Here is a 19,682-nt window from a genome sequence, read left to right on the forward strand (position 1 = left end):
GGACTTGTCTTGTGATGCAGTTAGGTGATTTCCTCAATGTATGTCCTATCCACTTCCAGTGCTTCTTCTTGGTTTTTTCTTCCATTGAAATCTGGTTTGTTGTCTCCCACAGTGAATGTTGTTTATAATGTCTGGCCCACGGATCCGAAGTATTTTGTGAAGACAACTGTTATTAAACACCTGTAATTTCTGCATGATGGCTTCCGTAGTTCTCCAGGTTTCCGTCTCATACAGTAGAACACTCTTGACATTTGTATTCAAGATTCTGATCTTGGTGTTGGTTGAGAGTTGTTTTGAGTCTCGGATGCTCTTCAGTTGTAAATATACTGCTCTTGCTTTGTCCATCCTCGCCCTCACATCTGTATCAGATCCACCGTGTTCATCGATGATGCTACCTAGGTACGTAGAAGTTTTTACATCCTCAAAAGCTTGTCCGTCAAGTGTGATTCGATTGGTGCATGTTGTATTGTATCTGAGAGTGTTGCTTTTCCCTTTGTGTATATGGAGACCTACTGCTGCTGGTGGTACACTGGTGGTATTCTCCTGCATTTGTTGTTGCGTGTGTGATAGAAGAGCCAGATCATCTGCGAAGTCTGGATCGTCCATCTGCATCCAAGCTGTCGATTGTATCCCGTGCTTCCCTCCAGATGTTGACGTCTTCATGATCCAGTCGATCACCAGGAGAAAGAGAAAGGTTGAGAGTAAGCAACCTTGCCTGAGACCGGTCTCTACCTCGAACGAGTCTGTCAACTGTCCTCCATGTACGACTTTGCAGTTTAATCCATCATAGAAATCCCGTGTCATACTGAATGTCTTTTCAAGTACGCCGTAGTGCTGAAGAAGCTTCCATAGTGTCGTCCTGTCCATGCTATCAAATGCTTCCTCGTAGTCAATGAAGTTCATGTAGAGTGATGAATTCCATTCAATCGATTGTTCCACAATGATCCGTAGAGTTGCGATTTTGTCTTTTCACGATCAATCCTTACGGAATCCTGCCTGTTGGTCTGGAAGTTGGGCGTCTACGAAGTCCTTCATTCTGTTTAACAACACCCCAAAGAAGACCTTTCCTGGTATTAAGAGATGAGTGATGCCTCTGTAGTTATCATACTTGCTGAGATCGCCTTTCTTTGGTATTTTGGTCAGAAGTCCTTCTTTCCAGTCTGTCGGTACTTGTACTTCATCCCAAATGTTACTGATGAGAATGTGGAGTATCCTTGCAGTTACTGCTACATCTGCTTTCAGTGCTACTGCTGGAATTCTCTCTATTCCTTGTGCTTTGCCGCTCTTTTCGGATATCCATGCTGATCTCTTCAGTTGTTGGTGGACCAACTTCGATTGGGTGGTCGGTGGGTGCTACTTCGATGTTGGGTAGATTCAATGGGGATGGTCGATTCAAGAATTCCCTGAAGTCCCCTATCCATCTGTTTTGTTGTTCCTCAATATTGGTGATTACTTTGTCTTCCTTGCTTTTCACTGGTCGTCGCTTCTCTTTCAGCCTTTTCAGCTGTCATTGCTAGATCAGTTCGTCTTCACTTGCTTGATTACTTCTGTGTATCCAGCTTGTGCCTTGGCTTTTTCTGTTCTTGTTCGGCTGATATTCATTCCTGCCTTCTTCTCCTCCTTTCTTCAATCTTATCTAGTGTATCAACGGTGGTTCATTCCTTGTGATGATGCCTCTTTTGGCCCAGAACCTCATGACATATTGAAGTGATTGCTTCCTTGATCCTTTTTCTGTTGTTCTCTATAGTAGTTCCCTCTCCACTGAGAAGCTCATGGAAGGCCTGGAACTTAGTGTTGAGGGCTATCTTGAATTTGTTGAGTTTGCCAGTATCCCGAAGAAAAGTCATATTATACTTTTGTGATGTTGTCCGCCCCGTTGTCCAGTGCTTCTTAAGTTTTAGTTTCATCTTGGTGACCAGCGAGTGATGATCTGATACTATATCAGCTACTATATCAGGCGCATAGTAATGAATGACATTCATTGTAATGCCCTCTTTCTTTGTTTTGAAGGAGGCTTTGATGATTTTGGGTCCATGAGATTTCCATCCTATAAGTGCTTCTTGTGCTTGTTTGGATAGAATCAGTGCAACGCCTTGTGTATATGGAACATTCTCTTCTTCACGGCCGGAGTATAACAGAAGCTCTCCTGAAGCTAATCGTTGTTGTCTAATGTGTTTCACTGATTCCAAGCACCTCCAGGTTGTATCTCCTCATTTCTGCAACACTTTGGATGGCTCTCCCGGTCTCCCATATTATACGAACATTGCATATACTTAAATTAATGGTTGCTCTGGTTAGTAGAAGGGGCACCGACCTCGTGACTTCCGAATGAACTCGGCTTTTACCGTGAGACGACATAACTATTCCAAGTGAAGACCTTCTCACTCCTAGGACAGAGTTAAAATGGTTTAGATAATTTTTCTGGTAAGAGTTTTTTAGTAAGTTAGTTTTCTATGGGTTGGGGTCGCTAACTCAACGCCTAACCCTGCTTTATCCGGGCTTCAGACTGATAGTATCCCCAGAGGAGTCCCAGTTGAAGTTAATTGTGAGTGTGTTCAGTAGAAATAAACCTTTTTGTGTTCATTTTTAACAACGATTGTAATATAGCAATGATATGCCTGATAAATTGACTTTCGTTGTTTTGATAAAAGAATGAATTATTAATAAAAGCTACTCAGAACTTGCAATCACATGGATAAAAGTATTAAGTTAGTAATGTTTACTACAGTGTTTATTCCCTTGAAATGTCGATTTCCACTTCTTGACAGCAACAAAAACATGGAATATGCTTTTGTTTTTCTTTGCCGGATCTTTCTAGTTTGACATTACGGCTCGCTTAAAATAAATTTAATCGGTACTTAAACATTATGGATATAAAAAGACTACTACGTAGTATCTGTAGAATAACTCAAATAAATACCAACCCAGTGAGCATAAAGAAAATAATATCGCTAACATACTTATCAAATAAATATGTAAAGTAATCCATACATCGTGCGTCTGAAAGCAAAATAGCACGTATATGAAAGGTCGAATCAAGTCTATCATGTGTCAAAGGTTTCTTCGCTGCTTTTGTACGTGTCGTTGAAAGGTTTTTAGACAATTTCCGCCATACCAAATTATTGATACCTCACTTTTCTTCAGTTAACTACTGATGAAATCAAACGTTTACTCAAATGCGTCGGCAAAATATCATATGCAGATAGTAAGTTGTGCATAGATTTGCATAAGGGTAGGTCAGGTTCTTTTTAATGTAACACTTCTATAGTGCTTACATCTGTATATAAGATAAACATAATGGCATCTCACCAATATATTAACGGGATTATATCCACAATGTATCTCACAACATGCCACTACACGAACGTCGAACCCAACTTATATAATTCTGAACCCATCTACACCAGCCTGTAAGAGACCAAAGCTTACACTCCCCATATAAGTCAACTTTATCTGTATTGGTCTCTCTAAAAAGTAAAATCATTTATATGGATTGTTTAAAATAAAACTACGAATACAATGTAAGTGACTTCTTGACACAATAACACCTGATTCGTACAATGACGTTGTTATTGAGGACTGCATTTTCAAATCCCTTACGGCATAAGTGTAATCACAAATTTATTAGCTACTTCAACACTAACTACTAATTTTTATAAAACTTCCATCGCTCAATATGGTAACGGAACCAGACGAAATTAGAGAAGAATGCAAATTACGTAGACTAAGTCGTTTAATTGTTCTCTTCCTGTAACGTCAATAAGAATCGAAGATGAAAAATAAAATCTATAGGGAACCACAGTTTGACCGACTGGAACCTTGCAACTTGTGCAATGCAAATGTAAAATAGTGCATAAAATACTGTTTTTCAATCATTCCCACTATCAATGACTGACTGCTCTAAACCTTTAGTTTCAGAAGGACTATTCTTGTCCATTATCAAGAATTGACTTATAACGCCCCAATTTTGTTGTCCTTATACATTAAAAGTATCATTTTTGATTCAAAGGATTTGTTCTGAGTTTAACTTTCAGTAAATTACTTTTCTTTTTGAGTATTATCCAGTTAATATTCAACCATAGTTCTTCTTCAGCTTACTACTAGGTGACCTAGATGCAGCTTTGCTATCAACTGTGGTATGCAGTGGTATTCAGTGTGGCAAATACAAAGGTTGTCTACATAAAGCAGGAACAGACCTTAAAGTAACTGCTTGCAACAGACGGATAGCAAACGGGCGTGTGACTCTTGCAACACGAATGATGAGACTTGCTGAGCAATATTATCATACTTCTCACAGATCTAAGAAAAATATCATCTGCAACTATGAAAAAGGCAGTCGTTTAACCGGTAATCAAACAAAGGCGGGCAGTTATATTGAGAAGAGCATTATTGACAAGATCAGTATCAATGGAACATGCAACAGCACTAATAAGAAAATGATAGAACTCAATCCCGCCATAACATCGACGGTGCTGGACCCTCACAATAAACTCTAACCCTCAGAACAGACTCTCTAAGTGCAACTGTGGCGTCTAGAACTTCCAATGTAGGTGACTGGAACGTCGTCAACACAGCTGAAAAAGATTGACTGTCGCTGTCGAAAATGCTGAACAGACCATGTCTTGTGAACAAACCAGCTAGTGGATCGACAGTGCAATATACCTTTAAGATTATCCAAACAGCCAACAAAATGCACGAGGATCCGGACAGAAATCTAACTGCCAAACAAAAAGGACACCAAGCTGAAAGTACTCGAAAACTTGGGAAAGCACTCACGTCCAGCAGTGATTTTCTCACAGTTATGAACCTTAAGGATAGCTCTGACCTTCTCAGTCTCCAGGATAGTAACAACGAGATACTTTGAGAAGAGTTAAACAGGGATCTCAACCTTCCCAATCAGTCCCATCCCGATAAACTTTAAAAAGTCATCTTCTCCTAAAACTCGAATTTTTACCTTATTACTTATTGCATAGCAATCAACCAATCTCCTATCTGTCAACGTGATAGCTTCTGGTTACCAGAAACCCTACAGTCCGGAGACGAATGCCCTCGATTTATAAAATATACAAAACGATAGAAATTGAATGTAATTATCACAACCGAGTTGCTAGAATACCCCCTCATTGGACATTGCCAAATACCTTGGACAGTACTGAAACATCAAAGAGAGATCTCAAAGAAATCAATCCGTTTATACAAGCTCACGACAAAGATATAGGATATCCAACTTATTATCGATTTTTTACTTATATTTATTTCACATATCCAGGCACCTACCCAGAAGGATCATTCGCTACCATAACACTCGTTGATCGAAAGAATCTCATATATCGTTCACAACTATTTGAACCAACTGAGTCATTTGTGGATTTTGACCTTGAGAAACCCGTCAAGGAGGAAATCTGTAAAATAGAATGCCAAGAGGTGTGTTGGGATATACTTTAGTGGTCTCTTTATACTATCGTGAGATCTTGAAATAACTTCGAAAATCATGACTTCAGTTATACATCTCATTGTCTTGTGCTAGGTTGCAGTTCTCAGCCATTATAATGAGTTAGAGGTTAAGTATTTTATGAATAAAAGCTTAAAGCTGTGTATGATACTTAAATTTTCAAAATACAAGAACTACAGTCTTATTAATAAGTCACATCGCTCTCCTTGTACCTACAAGTATTTTACCTGTTAGGCTGTTTGAAATATGACTTAAAAAGTGTATCTCTTTTTATTACTAAATGTAAAGCAAAATCCTTCAGTACGTATTGAAAAATCTAACCTACTTATGACCATTACCACCCAAAAGTTTTGCGCACCTACTTTTATTATCAACAACTAATTATATAGGTTGCAGTGTAGTTAGTGTAGTGTGTCATTTCATGTCATTTGTACGTATAATGAAAGCCAGAGCGGCTTATGCCAATCTGGGCCATCTTTGGCGCCTTCGTGATGTTAGTCTGGCTGTAAAAGATCGGATCTACAACGCGTCGGTGAGAGCAGTTTTGCCCCATGCTTGTGAAACCTGGCCTCTCCGAGTTGAGGATGTTAGACGACTCTCTATGTTCGATCATCCTTGTCTCCGAAGGATTGCTGACATACAGTGGCAACACCATGTTAGTAATGCAGAGGTTCGGCATCGTGTGTTCGGGCGCAGAGACGATAATTCAATTGGTGTCACCATCTTGAAACACCGACTTCGGTGGCTTGGACATGTTTTACGAATGTCGTCCCAGAGACTTCCACGTCGTGCATTATTTGCCGACTCTGGGACTGGTTGGAAAAAGCGGAGAGGAAGTCAGTGTATGTCATGGTGTCGTGGTATGAAAGAAAGCTGCAAAGGGCTAGCTTCTGTTGGTCCTTCACGACTCCCTGGCTGGGGTCCGGGAAATGGTGCAACACAGTGGCTAGAGACGTTATCAGATATGGCTCAGAATAGAAGCCAGTGGCGATCCTGCTGCAACCTTCTTTTACTTTCTACATAAAGAATGGTTCTAACTTTCTTAACCGAGAGAGCTCTTCTGGTTGTACATTTCAGTCCGCCTTATCTTTTCATCCCTTCTCTTCCTACTTTCATTATTTTGTGTGGCGCATATGTATCTGGTGCCCTTTTGTACCAATATGTATGTGTTTAAAAAATAAATAAATAAAAGTATAAGTTGCACTTTTAAGGTCGAAAATGTCTGACAAGATATCACTTTCAGCAATAAGTCCATGAATATTCTACTCCATCTTATATTTTAATATTCGTATCACAATCTAAAGTGCAGATTTAGTGTGGTCAACTTCTACTCACACCTGGTTTAATAACTCATAGTGTTACTAGATTACAAAAGTAAAACCAGCGACCTAGTGATTGACTTAACCACTAAGCTATCACGTCACTCTTAAGTATGCTTTCTCTCTGTAATTCCTCAGTCCTGTTGACCCACTTACACTTCAGTTCTTAGTACCTCACACATTATGATTAAGCTACTGTAGGACTTCGGAGGAAGAGCCTTGGTCTTCCATCGTATAACAACGTGGTCACCGCACATTGTCTTCAGAATCGGTTCTGATTCAAACAAAGTCTTGCGACCCAGATATATATTTCTCTGTAATTCGAATTGTACGGTTTGCATAGACAGTAATCGTTGTGCATATTCCTACATTCGTGAAATTACTAATAACACTCGTACCATTTTAAGACGGTCTGAAGCTAGAAGCGTTCAGCCTTGGCCTTCCTTAATTGATCACTCACCTTTAGTATAAACTAACGATAGGAATGGCTGTTCAAGCTTGCGTGTCTACTACCTATACAGGCATATTTTGACGCACGTACTTGCATTAACTGGTTGGGATTGTCCAAAAGTGATTTTACGTTTTCTTCTTTATATCAGCATAATGTAGTTTAACATGAGCTAACTTATTTTGAACAACCGTCAATCTTGTGCTGCTCCCTGCTGGATGCTAGTTTTCGAGACGACACTTTAATCACACTTTCACTCACTGGTTGACAATAGCATCTCTAGTCAATTAAACTAATCCCTTAGCTTAATTGCTTCAGACATAGCCTTTGCAAATATTTGATCAAATTCAATGCAAACTACATCTTCAGGCTCTGTTCCTAGCATATGAGTTTCATCCAGCCCGCTTCTTTCATAAAGTCTGTCGTGCACGAGAAACCATTCATAATGTTACGCTGTCTATTAATTAACTGAATCTACTGATTCCATTCAACTATTCCCGTTGATACACGCGGAACATTAGCTTAACGTTAGGGTTCTTTCTTTTTTACTTCAGCTTATAATTACCTGAGTCCACAAAGTTACAGACATCATCAATTTAATCACCAATTACTTCAAGAAGTAGAGTCCAGAAGTTCAAATTACTGTACATTTTCCCTTGGTGTTTTTGAGGCGACTTAGTTTCGGTAACACGTAATGACTGTCCGAATATGACAAGTTTATTTTAGACATGTGTACTTAAAAACAGTCATTTATATTGACTCTTAGAATTTTTCAAGTAGGGTTATAGACGGAAACGGTAACTTGTGCACCTATATATGTTAAGCAGGTAGTAAGAATAATTTTATAACTTTTTTCGGTTTCCATCCGAATATTGCAAACTTAACGATCGCGGTTATATGGACTAGCATATTTGTGAAAGGTGTGCAAGCCTTCAGAAAATAAATTTGAATAACATATCGTCACTTGCGTTTTCAAATTGAGTTTTGTTGAGGAATGCCCTTACATTGACACATTTTCAGAATGGGAGTTTGTGGAGATCGTAGTAATTTAGTAGTTGAAGTCATGAGTCGATCTAGGCTAGACCATCATGTAAATCTGGAAGTACTGGACAGACGTTTCGTCCTAGTATGAGACTCCTCAGCAGTGCGCATCCACGATCCCACATATGGGACTCGAACCCAGGACCTCAGATCGCGCGGATGCTTAATCTCTAGACCACTGAGTCGGCATCCAACGGTGTTAATGAGTAACTTCAACCAATCCACGATATTGGGCGACCGTCCACCATTATCTTCAGTGAATAACTGCCTCACAACAAAAAGGGTTGAACTCCGCTAATCGCAGCTTCTCACTAGAACTCCAGGAAGTACATCTTGAAGCCAGTCGCAAGGCCGGAGGTCCTAGGTTTGTATCTCACGTGAGGAGTCGTGAATGCGCACTGCTGAGGAGTCCCATACTAGGACGAACTATCCGTCCAGGTTTTCATTGGTGGTCTAGTTTAAATCGACTCACGAATCCAACTATTGAATTGACATATTTCCTCCGTCTTGATATTATTTTGGAGCGCAAAATAAAGTACCCATATCCAGTCTTCTAATCCGCAAGTTATTGGGTTAGGTGTGTTTTGTGTTCTCTAAGTAGACCTTTTGCATTTACAAAGCTTTTCAAGCTCTACACTCTCTATCTCACTCCCTCTTATCGAAAAGACCGCGGTCACTCAAATTAAAAAAGTCAGGAATCACTTTAGGTCCAACTGTCCTCTAAGGCATTATATTTTTACATAATTCTACACAAATATAATCTGGAATATGGTCACACAGCATGTAATCTAGTGTTTTTCTTGTATCTACAGATTATGACAAACGCCCTCGATCAAGATCTCACGACCGGTACAGGGATCGTAATGATAATTGTGAGCGTTCTCGTAAACATCGAGAAGACTACCATCGAAGAGATCGCGACCACGGATACGACTGTGATGAAAGAGATGTAGAGAGAAGCCGATACCGACATGAAAAAGAAAAACGCAGAGACCGTGATAGCCGACGAAGACATGAACAAAATCATAACGACGAAAGATGGAAGCGCCGTACACGCTCTAGGAGTCCCATACCTCCAGCTGAAGCAGAAACCGTGGAGTATGAAGAGGGTAGGTTATTTTTAAAACTCATTCATTTTTTTAGCAGAACCAACTGAACCTGTAACCGAAGAGGAGGCAGAAATGATGCGCACTATGGGTTTCTGCAATTTCGGTACCACGAAAGGAAAACATGTTATCGGTAACAGCGTTTATGTGGCAAACATAGCAAAACAGCGAAAGTATCGTCAGTACATGAATCGTCGTGGAGGTTTCAATCGTCCTCTCGATCCAGTTGCTTAAACACTATGATACTTGTATATATTCTTTTAATACCTGCCAAAACCCACTCAATATAACGAAATGTATTGATAGGAAATATAACTTTCGTATGCTTACTAAAATTGTAATGTGTATTTCACAAAGTAAGAATGGCAAATTGCTGCTTAGGTATAATAAATGTACTTGTTACGTTACAAAGTGAAACACTTGCTTAAAATAAATCACACAGTACTTCGCTTTCCGGGTAAGTGTTATTTGAAAAAAAAGCAATCTAACATTCGATGCTCAACCAGCAATTCAAAAATACGCAATTACGAATAAGGCTAGTTCCTTTTGCGAAAATTGTTCATATGATTTCGATAATTATATAGCAACTATATCAAGGATACTTGCTTCCCACAACATAGTTGAGACGTTAGTCTTTTTATCGTGCTTGCATTCTCACCTTACCAATTTTGAGTGAATCGATCCCAAGCATTTTTTACAATTGACATAATTTCTTCATATTCTGCACTAACTGGTAGATCCGATTATTCTAACAAGTGCAGTTTTCCAAGTCGTATAACACAGACCATCTAGCATATCATCTGAATACGCAGTACTGTAGAATATTATAAGCATATTTTAAATTGATACTATTCTATACATCTGAACAAAAATGTAGTGTAGGATTCAAACAGTACTAAATGTGGCGTTGAAGTAGGGAGATTATCATTAGTGAAACATCTCAGTACTTGATCAAATCGTCACTAAGAGTTCATAAACATTGGTCGTTTTTGCAACGCTACTAATATCTTAATCTTTACAAAAAATCTTTCGTCAGTTCTCATTCGAGTGTCTGAAAACCAAAAAACTAATGCATTGCCACGTTTTATTTAAATCATTTGTTGTACAAAAATAATGAGCAGCACATGTACACGGAGAAAGTAATATTGGTTTGTGTTATAAAATATTTACTATTTTACAACTGTATCAATCACGGAGTTCAGTCTTTGCCAATGTAAATCTTGTATCAGTATTTTCCCCTCCAGCTAACATATGTCATGAAACATGAAACTGTTGGCCACCAAAAAATCCAACATTTCGGAAAAAGGGTAAGCCCTTCGATGCATTAAAGTTCTGAAATAGATTAGTCATCTGAATCGTAGCGGTACAGAGTCATTGCTTGGTTTATGATCTTGTTTTTAAACAGTAACAAAGACGGTCCATGTATTGAATTTAGAAATCTGGTTATACATTCGTCCTTTGTGAGTTGGGCCAAAGCAGGTTCTACGTTTGCCATGAGGAATAGGAGCACTAAAGCCATTAATTGACTTTCGTTCGGGTTCATATGTATATTCTTACTTGTAAGACTAAAAGCAAAAGAAAAAATATAAATATTGCTAATGAGTAGTGAAATCGTAGTGTCAAATCAAAAAAGAGAATTACGTTTTAAGTTTCCAAGACTTACTTGGTACATGTTATTACCAAAAAGTTGTTTTATTTTCATGCAGTATCGTCTCAATAGAGAATTGGTACCTTGACAACAGAGTTTATCTGAATCAACCAACATATAGGTAGAATATTTAATCATCGATGTCTTATTATCACCGAATGGCGAGACAAAAGTCAGCTATCAATGTCACAAGTAAGTAAACTATGGCGACGAGATATGACTGCAAAAGCTGTACTACTAACTAAACGGAAATGTAACGGCACTAATCGCTGAATGATGCGGACTTTTATTCCAGTGAAAAAGTTCAAAATGATCGTAAAACGACATCCATTCCAAGTAGGCCCTAATATTCTCCAAAACGAAGAAAGCTCTTCAGCTAAACCATCCAGCTTAGGAAATGAGACACTAAAGTCATTCACCTGAGTTGCAAATCCTTATCAATACAAAGACGATCTTTTGACCATGGGTGGAAGAAAATTTTTAAAGGATGTTTCTTCAGAAACGTAAATTTTATGAAAATAGTTACAGTAATTATATGTATTCTTACTTTCACGATATTGGGCAGGATATTAAATTCAGTTATAAATTTGTTGAATAATTGAGAAACTTACTTAAAATGAAGCACAGAATTTTCTAATCTTCTGTATATGCAATAAATATTTATTTTCAAAGCATCTAATATTGGATTCATGCTAGAATTTAAAAAAGTAAATCGAGTTTTTTTTAAAATAAGTGAATACTAGAACAATCACTTAGTTCACTATTATGTATTATTTTATTAAGTGCTTTATTCAAACTCCCTTTGGAATTCTACGCTAAATTGAAGTAATAATGTTGTGACTCAGTCGAAGAATAAAGCACACCAGTATATAGTATTAGTAGAAGGTACTTGTCACTCACCGAAATTCGCTAGCTTAAACAAAAGCCAGCTAAGTAGAAAGACAATTATAAGCTACTGAAAACTTGGTAGATTGGGATTCCAAGTTGTTCAAAAGACTAGTTTAATTAACTCTAATGAAAGTGAACGGAACATCCCTAACCACACTAAACGTAACTAGGGGACTATAAGTCTAGGTACTTTTACTCCAAATTTTACATTCAGAACTTACCGCTCACTTTGAAATGATATCACATTGTTGACATGCCATCATAGTTCATATATGTAGACCTAAATCATATAAGCTTGTACCACACTAGCTTAATGACTAGTTTTGTAAGTTTACTAATTATCAATTCGAAAATGACTGTCTAGAAAAAGATTTACTAATCGCAATTACCATCTTATTTAAGAAACCATGTTTGTTGATGACTCTTGTCTCTTTACATTCTTTAAAAGAATATTTTTTCGAGTAAACAGCAAATTATTCCGATTCTTCACATTACGTTTTGGTGTAAATAGACAAATATTGGTATGGCTACCGCTATAACTGAACAAGATTAATACGGCCTAGTTCGAGAAAGTAGGTAAGATTGTAGATGATTTCATCATGCGCTAACCAAAAGCCCACAATCAGGTAAACGATTATATTTGAAAACACTGAGTCACATATCATTTATTCATCTGGCCAGTAGTCGTGTTATGAATAATTAAAACTTGGCAACACTTGGTATCAATTATCAATCACTTAATGCATGAGTACACTTTACCATATTAATAGATTAAACTGCTTTAACCGACAAATGTGACTAAATCACTGGGTCACACACATTAGCCTTCTCTTCACACGTAATTCCCTGTGAAAAATCAAGTTTAGTACACAGCAGGAAGAAAACCCTACGTAGCACATATACTTCCACAGAAGTGTTGTGTATAACTAAATGAACATAAAAACCTCACCCAAAATAATTACTTTACCTTTTTTTGAGATCATCCAGAAGGATTTGTCTACGGAGAACTTCAGGAGAAACCGAATCAATAAGTGGTAGAACACAGGTAAGCGGATACTGGGAAAAACAAATTTTAAAATAATCCTGTATTTTAATGGATGAAATACCGAGATTTCTAGACAACTGTCTTATACAAATAAAAATACTCGATATTACGATCCAGATGAGGTTGAAATAAAAGAAATATAAGTTCCTTGTAGTGAATACTAGCTAATATAGACTATATTTTACACACAGAAACCACGAACCCCTAATTGATTTCGCTAAAATAATCGTTAGGTCGTAGAGACCATTAGCAAATCTCAAGAGGCCTAAACCATTACAATTAAGCTGGAAAGACACTGAGGATCACTAAACGTGCTACCGAAACATGTGGAGGAGAGAATCACAAGAAAGATCCATACACTGATTAACAGTAATATTTCAGTGCACACCAAAATAAGACATGGGAATCGCTATAATAGGAAAAGGAGTCAAACTTTATCCTATCATAGTAATCAACATTTGAAAGACCAAAATATTTACTTTGTGAAGGTCCAAGCTCAGACAGACTGGTTAACCACAATCAGTAAATCATTATATCCTATTTAGTTTCACGACGAAATTAATTTGTTAGTTTCGTCAAGGGGAATAATTTTCCTTAACTATTGACCATATCTAAAATAAAACCATCGCTTTGGACTAAAAGTACGTAACAGTTTGTTAACACACTATGTGGTAAGCATATATATATTGAGGAATGGTACTGCGATAGAAAGCAGATAAAAAGGCAATCAACTCACGTCAGAAAATTGAGTTTCCTCCCGGATTTCTTCTTTTGATGATACATGTTTTGAGAAAAATTGCTGCAAAATTCTGCTATGTAACCCATCAACCGAAGTTGATTCCTCAGATGTAAATGTATAGGTGGTAAGAATTACAAAGGCTTTTTCAGTTAGCCATTCTTGTAAACGTTTCGAAAGTCTGTCACATACATTAGTACATACATTATTTTGGTTATCTAACGGATTTTTACAATCTGATGGAGACGTAAGATGCATTTTTGACTGATCATCATAAGAAGTAACTGTAGATTCAACAGAGTCCAATGCACGTGGACAAATCTCACGAACTACGATGCTGTTTTCATTATTTGTTCCAAGTGCCAGTTTCTCGAGTTCCTTACGTGAATATTCCAATGTACTACTCGACAAGTCAATAGATTCAGATTCAGCATTCATATTAAGTTCGTTTTCAATACTTGAATCACTTTCAGATCCATTTAGGAGTAAACGATTCTGAACATCTAAAATCACTTTACCAACATGTCCTGGAACGTTAGGAGGTAGTAAATTTATGTGACACGGTTTTAAACTATCTGATGAACGGCACCATGCTGGTTCTCTGGAAATCTGTTTTCGTATGTAACATGAAGCGCGGTAACACCAGTCTGAACAAAATGGCTACGACGAACAGAGTCAGTAGATTTAATTGTTATTTTTAAAAATGAATAGCAATAAAAAGCTGATTAATATTGAGTATCTACCAAATTACGAACCTCATTCTAAAACTAAGATTATGGAGATTGGAAAGAACAGACATTCTCAAAACAAATTTACAGAAATAAAACGTATTTCTAGTGGTTACTCACGACATAATTCATAAAGACTCACAGTTTATATAATTCACAGGTTTATGATAGACAGACCTTTGAAGCACTGACCTCTGTAATACTATGCTTTATCTTAGCCACTGATCCACCGTTAACGTTGGTTCCTGAAAACGTCAAGTGGATGGGTATTTGGTTTACTACGAATTCCGAACAATCTCGATCCTTTAACGTACGCCTTTGCTTCTATGTACATTTTTACACCTAAAATCACAACTGACTCGACAGTGTATGAAATACTAGTTAATACAACAACTTATCCCAGGGTCCATGTGAAATAATATCATGTTTTTTGTCTCGACTCAACAACACGCCGCTCAAAAGGCGCTATTCTTGAGCACATAAATCTAGCAATATAAGCTTATCAGGAATCATTCATAGGTTCAGCAATAAAAATAATGATAAATTCCTAATACCCCAGTCGATAGAAAATTGAGTTTCCGATGTTCCGCAGTGTAATGTAAGTCACTTCTTCAGGAAAAAGCAAACCGGTCAGAAATGAGACTTTCTACTCTTTGGGATGTTACAAACTTATCATTATTTTTATGGTTAACAATTCATCTGATGCTCAATTCTTTTGAAATTATCAAGCTAAACCTCGGCGACGAAACTAAGGAATTCAGAATTTTTAAACAGAGGTATTCGAAAATCAGATTTTTCCGCGTACTTCATAAATGAATTTTGTAAATAACTCTTTCTTCGTTACCGTTAAAATCGTAAAATGCACTTATAATTATCAGTAAACCATAAGATATGCTATTTTGAACCTTGTCTAACACCCTGTTACATACAGAACGACTGCTAAATAAACCTTTCTAACCTATAATTTGCCCTGTTATATTATTTCTCAGAAAATAAACTCATGTGTGAGACTCACTTGACGCTTGGTAATATCATATACTTTCCGAGTGGTTGTGCAAATACGGTACTTCTGTTTAGTGGTTTGACCTTTAGGCTTGGAACATAATGCATAACCACAGTTTCCATAAGCATTTCGCTCTATCGAGATATCATCATACTGTTCACGTTCCAACCATGGTAACTAAATGGATGGGAGAACGTAAACGTCATCACTTGAATATAAATTTCGGCAAATAAACTAAGAAAATAGTAAGATTTATATAGTTTCCTTTACAATATTTTCATGTACATGAAAAAATCTTTAAAGCCTACTCTATGATGAATGTCCAAAAACTACAATATAAGTCGACTGTATAATGATCTAACAACTAATTTCTACACTCATTCTAATCCCACTAACGACTTGTTATACGATATCCAGATAATAAAAGTTCCTAATAAAACAGTGAAATTTGAATTGAAATATACCGAATTTAAAAGTCACCTCGACTTGATATGATGCCTAGTTCAACTCTGACCCATTTGCGGTACTCTACATACAGTGCTTATTTCCTGAAAATTAAGCATCACGGAAGTCGACTACGAAGTTTCTGGAAGACAAAGAAATTATGCTAAGAATGTTTGATAGGTCATCACTACTAGAATGGCTTATTGCACCCAGAAGTTAGTTTCGAGAGGTTTTAGAGGGGAATGTGAACTTAGGCCACTTTTAGATCTAATCAATCTTGAAGGCTTTCCAAGATCAATAAGTTTGAGAAAACACTCTTAAGGAGATGCCATATTAAAATATAAATATTTTTATTCAGGTATTATCAATTAATATACAGTCTTGACGTGCAGGATACATCCTGATATGTCAGTTTTTGTCAACGACCAGTGAAATAATTTCCGGTTCTTGTTACGGGTTGACTTTAGTTGAATAGTCACTAAAATCTAAGAAAGATCAGACAGCTAGTTTTTCTCATTACGGAACACCTCAACAACAAGAACTTATGAACAAAACACAGGCCGTACACAAGACGCTCAGGTCTCGCAAGAAGCACGTAGTATTTAGACTACTGAGTTTTAATTCAAGGGTACACATTACTAACCTCAATAAATGTGATAAGTTTCCCAGAACGTGTGCACGTGTAATCAGTTTTAATTATAATGCGAGTTTTCCTACCTTTACTTAAAATATGAGCGTTTCCTAAGAAAGAATATAAATAAATACAAAAAATATTCACGTTAGTGGTCTCAACTACGTTTACACATTCATTGGATATATGAGAATTAGAAAAAAAATTCGCTCGTTATAAATGAGTACATTCGATTGATTGGACAAAAACAATCGTCCAAAATACAAAAAAACGACTAACCAGATATCTGTATTAATACTTACAGCATAAGCTAACATATTAACATTTACAGGATTGTGAGCGAGTCTTTCAACGATCCGTAAAGCTTGGCGTAGAAACAGTGCTTGTCGCTTTCTCGTCTCGACTTTATCTTTTTCTAATCCTTTGAAAGGTGGAGGGGCAGAGGGGACATCAAATTCATCATCCCCGTCTGAAGACATCTAAAAATAGTAAAATCTAAAAGATAAGCAAGATGAATCCCAGGGGATTTGGTAAAACAATAATTACAGGAATATGTATATATATTCTTAAAAACGCAGCACAGTAAGAAAGCGCAAATAACAGAAAAGCAAATTTCAAGATTTCAATGAGATTCAGGGTAAGAAACATGCACGAGTAAGGAACAGTTTGTACACTTTGCATAAGGGACTTGGCATAGTACAGCAAGGTCGTCCAAGACATGACTTCCACCGCAGCGACAAGGAAACCAATAACAGTGACACTCTTGATTGTGGGATTGTAAGTCTACGTCATGGACGGATTTGCCTTCATCATGAAATTGGTCAAAAGATACATCAGACTGTATAGGCAGCCCAGCGGAGTGAGATATAATTTTATGTTGTCTCAACAAGGCGTCATAAGCTTTACGTTTTTCTGGACATCGCAAAACACTCCATGCCCTTTCTATGACCAAGAATTTTGTATTTGAAACATCTGGGTTTTTATCTGGATGGAACTTAAGTCGAGCTTCGTTAACGATTCGTTTGATTTCGTCTTCCGTAGCATCCATGGTACACCCTAAAACCTCATAAAAATCATCCATTTTCCTAAAAAAAAATGCAGACGTTAAGCAAGTGGAACAAAATGAAGGGAGAAAAAGTGGAGTGATTTTAGTTGTGTATTTAAGATGTATATACATATTTGTGCATTTGTGTATAACAGTAAGGCTTTAATCGCTTTCTTCATCGGAATTGCAATATTCTGGTGCTTCGGGTTTGGCCCAACTCGGTTCTGATGATTTTGGAAGTTGAACTTTATTGGTTGAAGCCCAACCAGTCTCTACACTTTTGTTAAGACAGCTACCTTTATCACTTTGTTCTCCTTCACAGTGAACAGGAGAATGCGAACAGGAATGATGCTGATCTTCTTGATCACTTTCACTTAATTCAGAATGCTTCTTTTTTTCACGCAGCATATTAATACGGGATAATAGATTCTTGGCAAATTTGAAGAAGCCTTTGGTATCTGTAGTGCATGCGTAGCACCGTGCAGTTTTCTTATATCTCTGAAGAGCGCAGTCACTACAAAAGTAATGTTTACATCTTTAGAATTAGGTAGATAGGTCTATTGAAACTTACATGGTTACAACTGGGTCTTTATAGTCTTTGCGACAAATCATGCAAAATAATGAAATGCCTTCAAAGCCTTCTTCTTCTTCTTCAGATTTGTGTGATATTTCGTAACGATTGTCTTCACCATCAATTCCATATACTCCCTCGGCTAATTCTTGTTCTATTTGCCAACCATGTTTATAGTCTGATCTGTCATGCAGGAACTTGCAGCTATCCCCAAAACTACAAAATCCTGTTTCTTTGTAGTCCTAAAATGCAAGTAACTTAAGGCCCAAAACAAATATACACACTTTACAAATATCCGGCTGATAATCCCATCTTACAGTAGCTCTTAAATTGGCTGGCGCTCGCATAGGACCTTTACGGTTAAAGCCACTAGATGCATTGCCCATGACAGTGTCTTTCTTTTCAATGTACTGAGCGTAATTGTTGAGTCCCTTATATATATTACGATTCTGAGATTCCTGAAAACACAAACTATGATTCTATGAATGAAGTAGAAAACACACCTGGTTTATTTTTTGAGCCTTTTCAAAGATAGCTTGTGCATCACATTTTACATCGGTATCGACCTCCACAGTAGCAGTTGCAATATGCTCTTTTGTTATCCTAGATTCCTTGAAAATTCTAAATATTATAATAAAAAATTTACCTTGGAATGGGAAGCCTTATAAGTGACGGTATTAGGAGTGGTGTTATCAAACTTATCAGAATCATCATCAGATGAGCAGTTTTTGTTACCACTAAACTTTGAGGTCTAAAACTGTATATTACATTTATCACTAGCAAACCTGTTGATAAAGCATATTATTAATGTGACGTCTTTTCTGAGTTTTTATGACTGCTTCATCTTCACTAGAAGAACCTTTCTCAAAATAAAATTTATGCTAAATCAATACCCTCTTTTTGTCGTATATTCTTTCGACTACGCTTTTTAAAGAAAACACAACTTTCGTTCACGTTGTCCGTCATACTTAGTAACTAGATGAAAAATAAAAAGACTGGTACAAGCTTAACATTAACTTCTGTAACAATGGGAAATAAAATCAAGTTCCTTGAATTTATGTACAACGGTAACTACGAGCTTTCATTTGATTTCTATTCACGCAAAGATGATATCCTGGTACAGCGGGGAGTTTCCGAAAATAAGGTGAATATATTTGCACAAAACCTACTTCGGTCTAAGTACTCGAGGACTATTCCAGACCGCACACAATTATGGTGATTATTAGTGAACAAAATCCTTTTGCTCGAACTTATTATTTACATAAACGACTATTCCATTTACTTAACTGAATACAAAGTTATTTTAAATTTCCTTATCTTTCTATTCCCTCTCATTACCATTCTGTGTTTGTTCTTCATTTCCAAATCACAAACGAGCTCGCTTACAGTGGAAATTTCTTCCTACCCGAAATGAACTCCAGCCACTGAATGGTCAAAATTTTAATGCTACCAATGAATGAAAACCATGAATTAGCTTTTCTGGAACGACGTGTGCCATTCAAACAGGCTTACTTCGACGTTTGCACACTAATACAGATTGTGAAACAGAAAGCTTTGGCTATGTCTTTGGACAGTCT

General features: G+C 37.1%; 4 protein-coding genes across 4 annotated transcripts; 1 reads left to right on the forward strand and 3 right to left on the reverse strand.

The window, feature by feature from the left end:
* Positions 1 to 5,402: 5,402 nt before the first annotated feature.
* Smp_140290 (U4/U6.U5 tri-snRNP-associated protein 3 (U4/U6.U5 tri-snRNP-associated 27 kDa protein) (27K) (Nucleic acid-binding protein RY-1), putative) lies at positions 5,403 to 9,673 on the forward strand. The gene is made up of 3 exons (XM_018791593.1): positions 5,403 to 5,424; positions 9,073 to 9,369; positions 9,404 to 9,673. The coding sequence occupies exons 1-3, from the start codon at positions 5,415 to 5,417 to the stop codon at positions 9,598 to 9,600; spliced, it is 504 nt and encodes a 167-aa protein (XP_018645203.1). The 5' UTR covers positions 5,403 to 5,414; the 3' UTR covers positions 9,601 to 9,673.
* A 1,035-nt stretch (positions 9,674 to 10,708) lies between these two features.
* Smp_210170 (hypothetical protein) lies at positions 10,709 to 16,968 on the reverse strand (the record flags this gene model as incomplete). The annotated part of the gene is made up of 6 exons (XM_018791594.1): positions 10,709 to 10,931; positions 11,626 to 11,706; positions 12,870 to 12,958; positions 13,684 to 14,343; positions 15,427 to 15,591; positions 16,792 to 16,968. 6 exons carry the CDS (start codon positions 16,966 to 16,968, stop codon positions 10,709 to 10,711), a joined length of 1,395 nt encoding a protein of 464 aa, XP_018645204.1.
* Positions 16,969 to 17,111: 143 nt separating this feature from the next.
* On the reverse strand, positions 17,112 to 17,537 carry Smp_210160 (hypothetical protein; the record flags this gene model as incomplete). Its single annotated transcript, XM_018791595.1, has 1 exon — positions 17,112 to 17,537. One exon carries the CDS (start codon positions 17,535 to 17,537, stop codon positions 17,112 to 17,114), a length of 426 nt encoding a protein of 141 aa, XP_018645205.1.
* Positions 17,538 to 17,628: 91 nt separating this feature from the next.
* Smp_033590 (hypothetical protein) lies at positions 17,629 to 19,071 on the reverse strand (the record flags this gene model as incomplete). Its single annotated transcript, XM_018791596.1, has 7 exons — positions 17,629 to 18,069; positions 18,106 to 18,347; positions 18,390 to 18,563; positions 18,609 to 18,716; positions 18,752 to 18,856; positions 18,891 to 18,964; positions 18,999 to 19,071. The coding sequence occupies 7 exons, from the start codon at positions 19,069 to 19,071 to the stop codon at positions 17,697 to 17,699; spliced, it is 1,149 nt and encodes a 382-aa protein (XP_018645206.1). The 3' UTR covers positions 17,629 to 17,696.
* Positions 19,072 to 19,682: the final 611 nt, after the last annotated feature.

Source organism: Schistosoma mansoni (assembly GCF_000237925.1).
Source record: "Schistosoma mansoni, WGS project CABG00000000 data, chromosome 2 unplaced supercontig 0108, strain Puerto Rico, whole genome shotgun sequence".
Lineage (NCBI taxonomy): Eukaryota > Metazoa > Platyhelminthes > Trematoda > Strigeidida > Schistosomatidae > Schistosoma > Schistosoma mansoni.

Excerpts from the sequence above, each read along its gene's own strand:
- Smp_140290 (XM_018791593.1), top strand. Across the intron at positions 9,370-9,403 it reads AACCGTGGAGTATGAAGAGG|CAGAACCAACTGAACCTGTA; the intron begins GTAGGTTATTTT and ends TCATTTTTTTAG.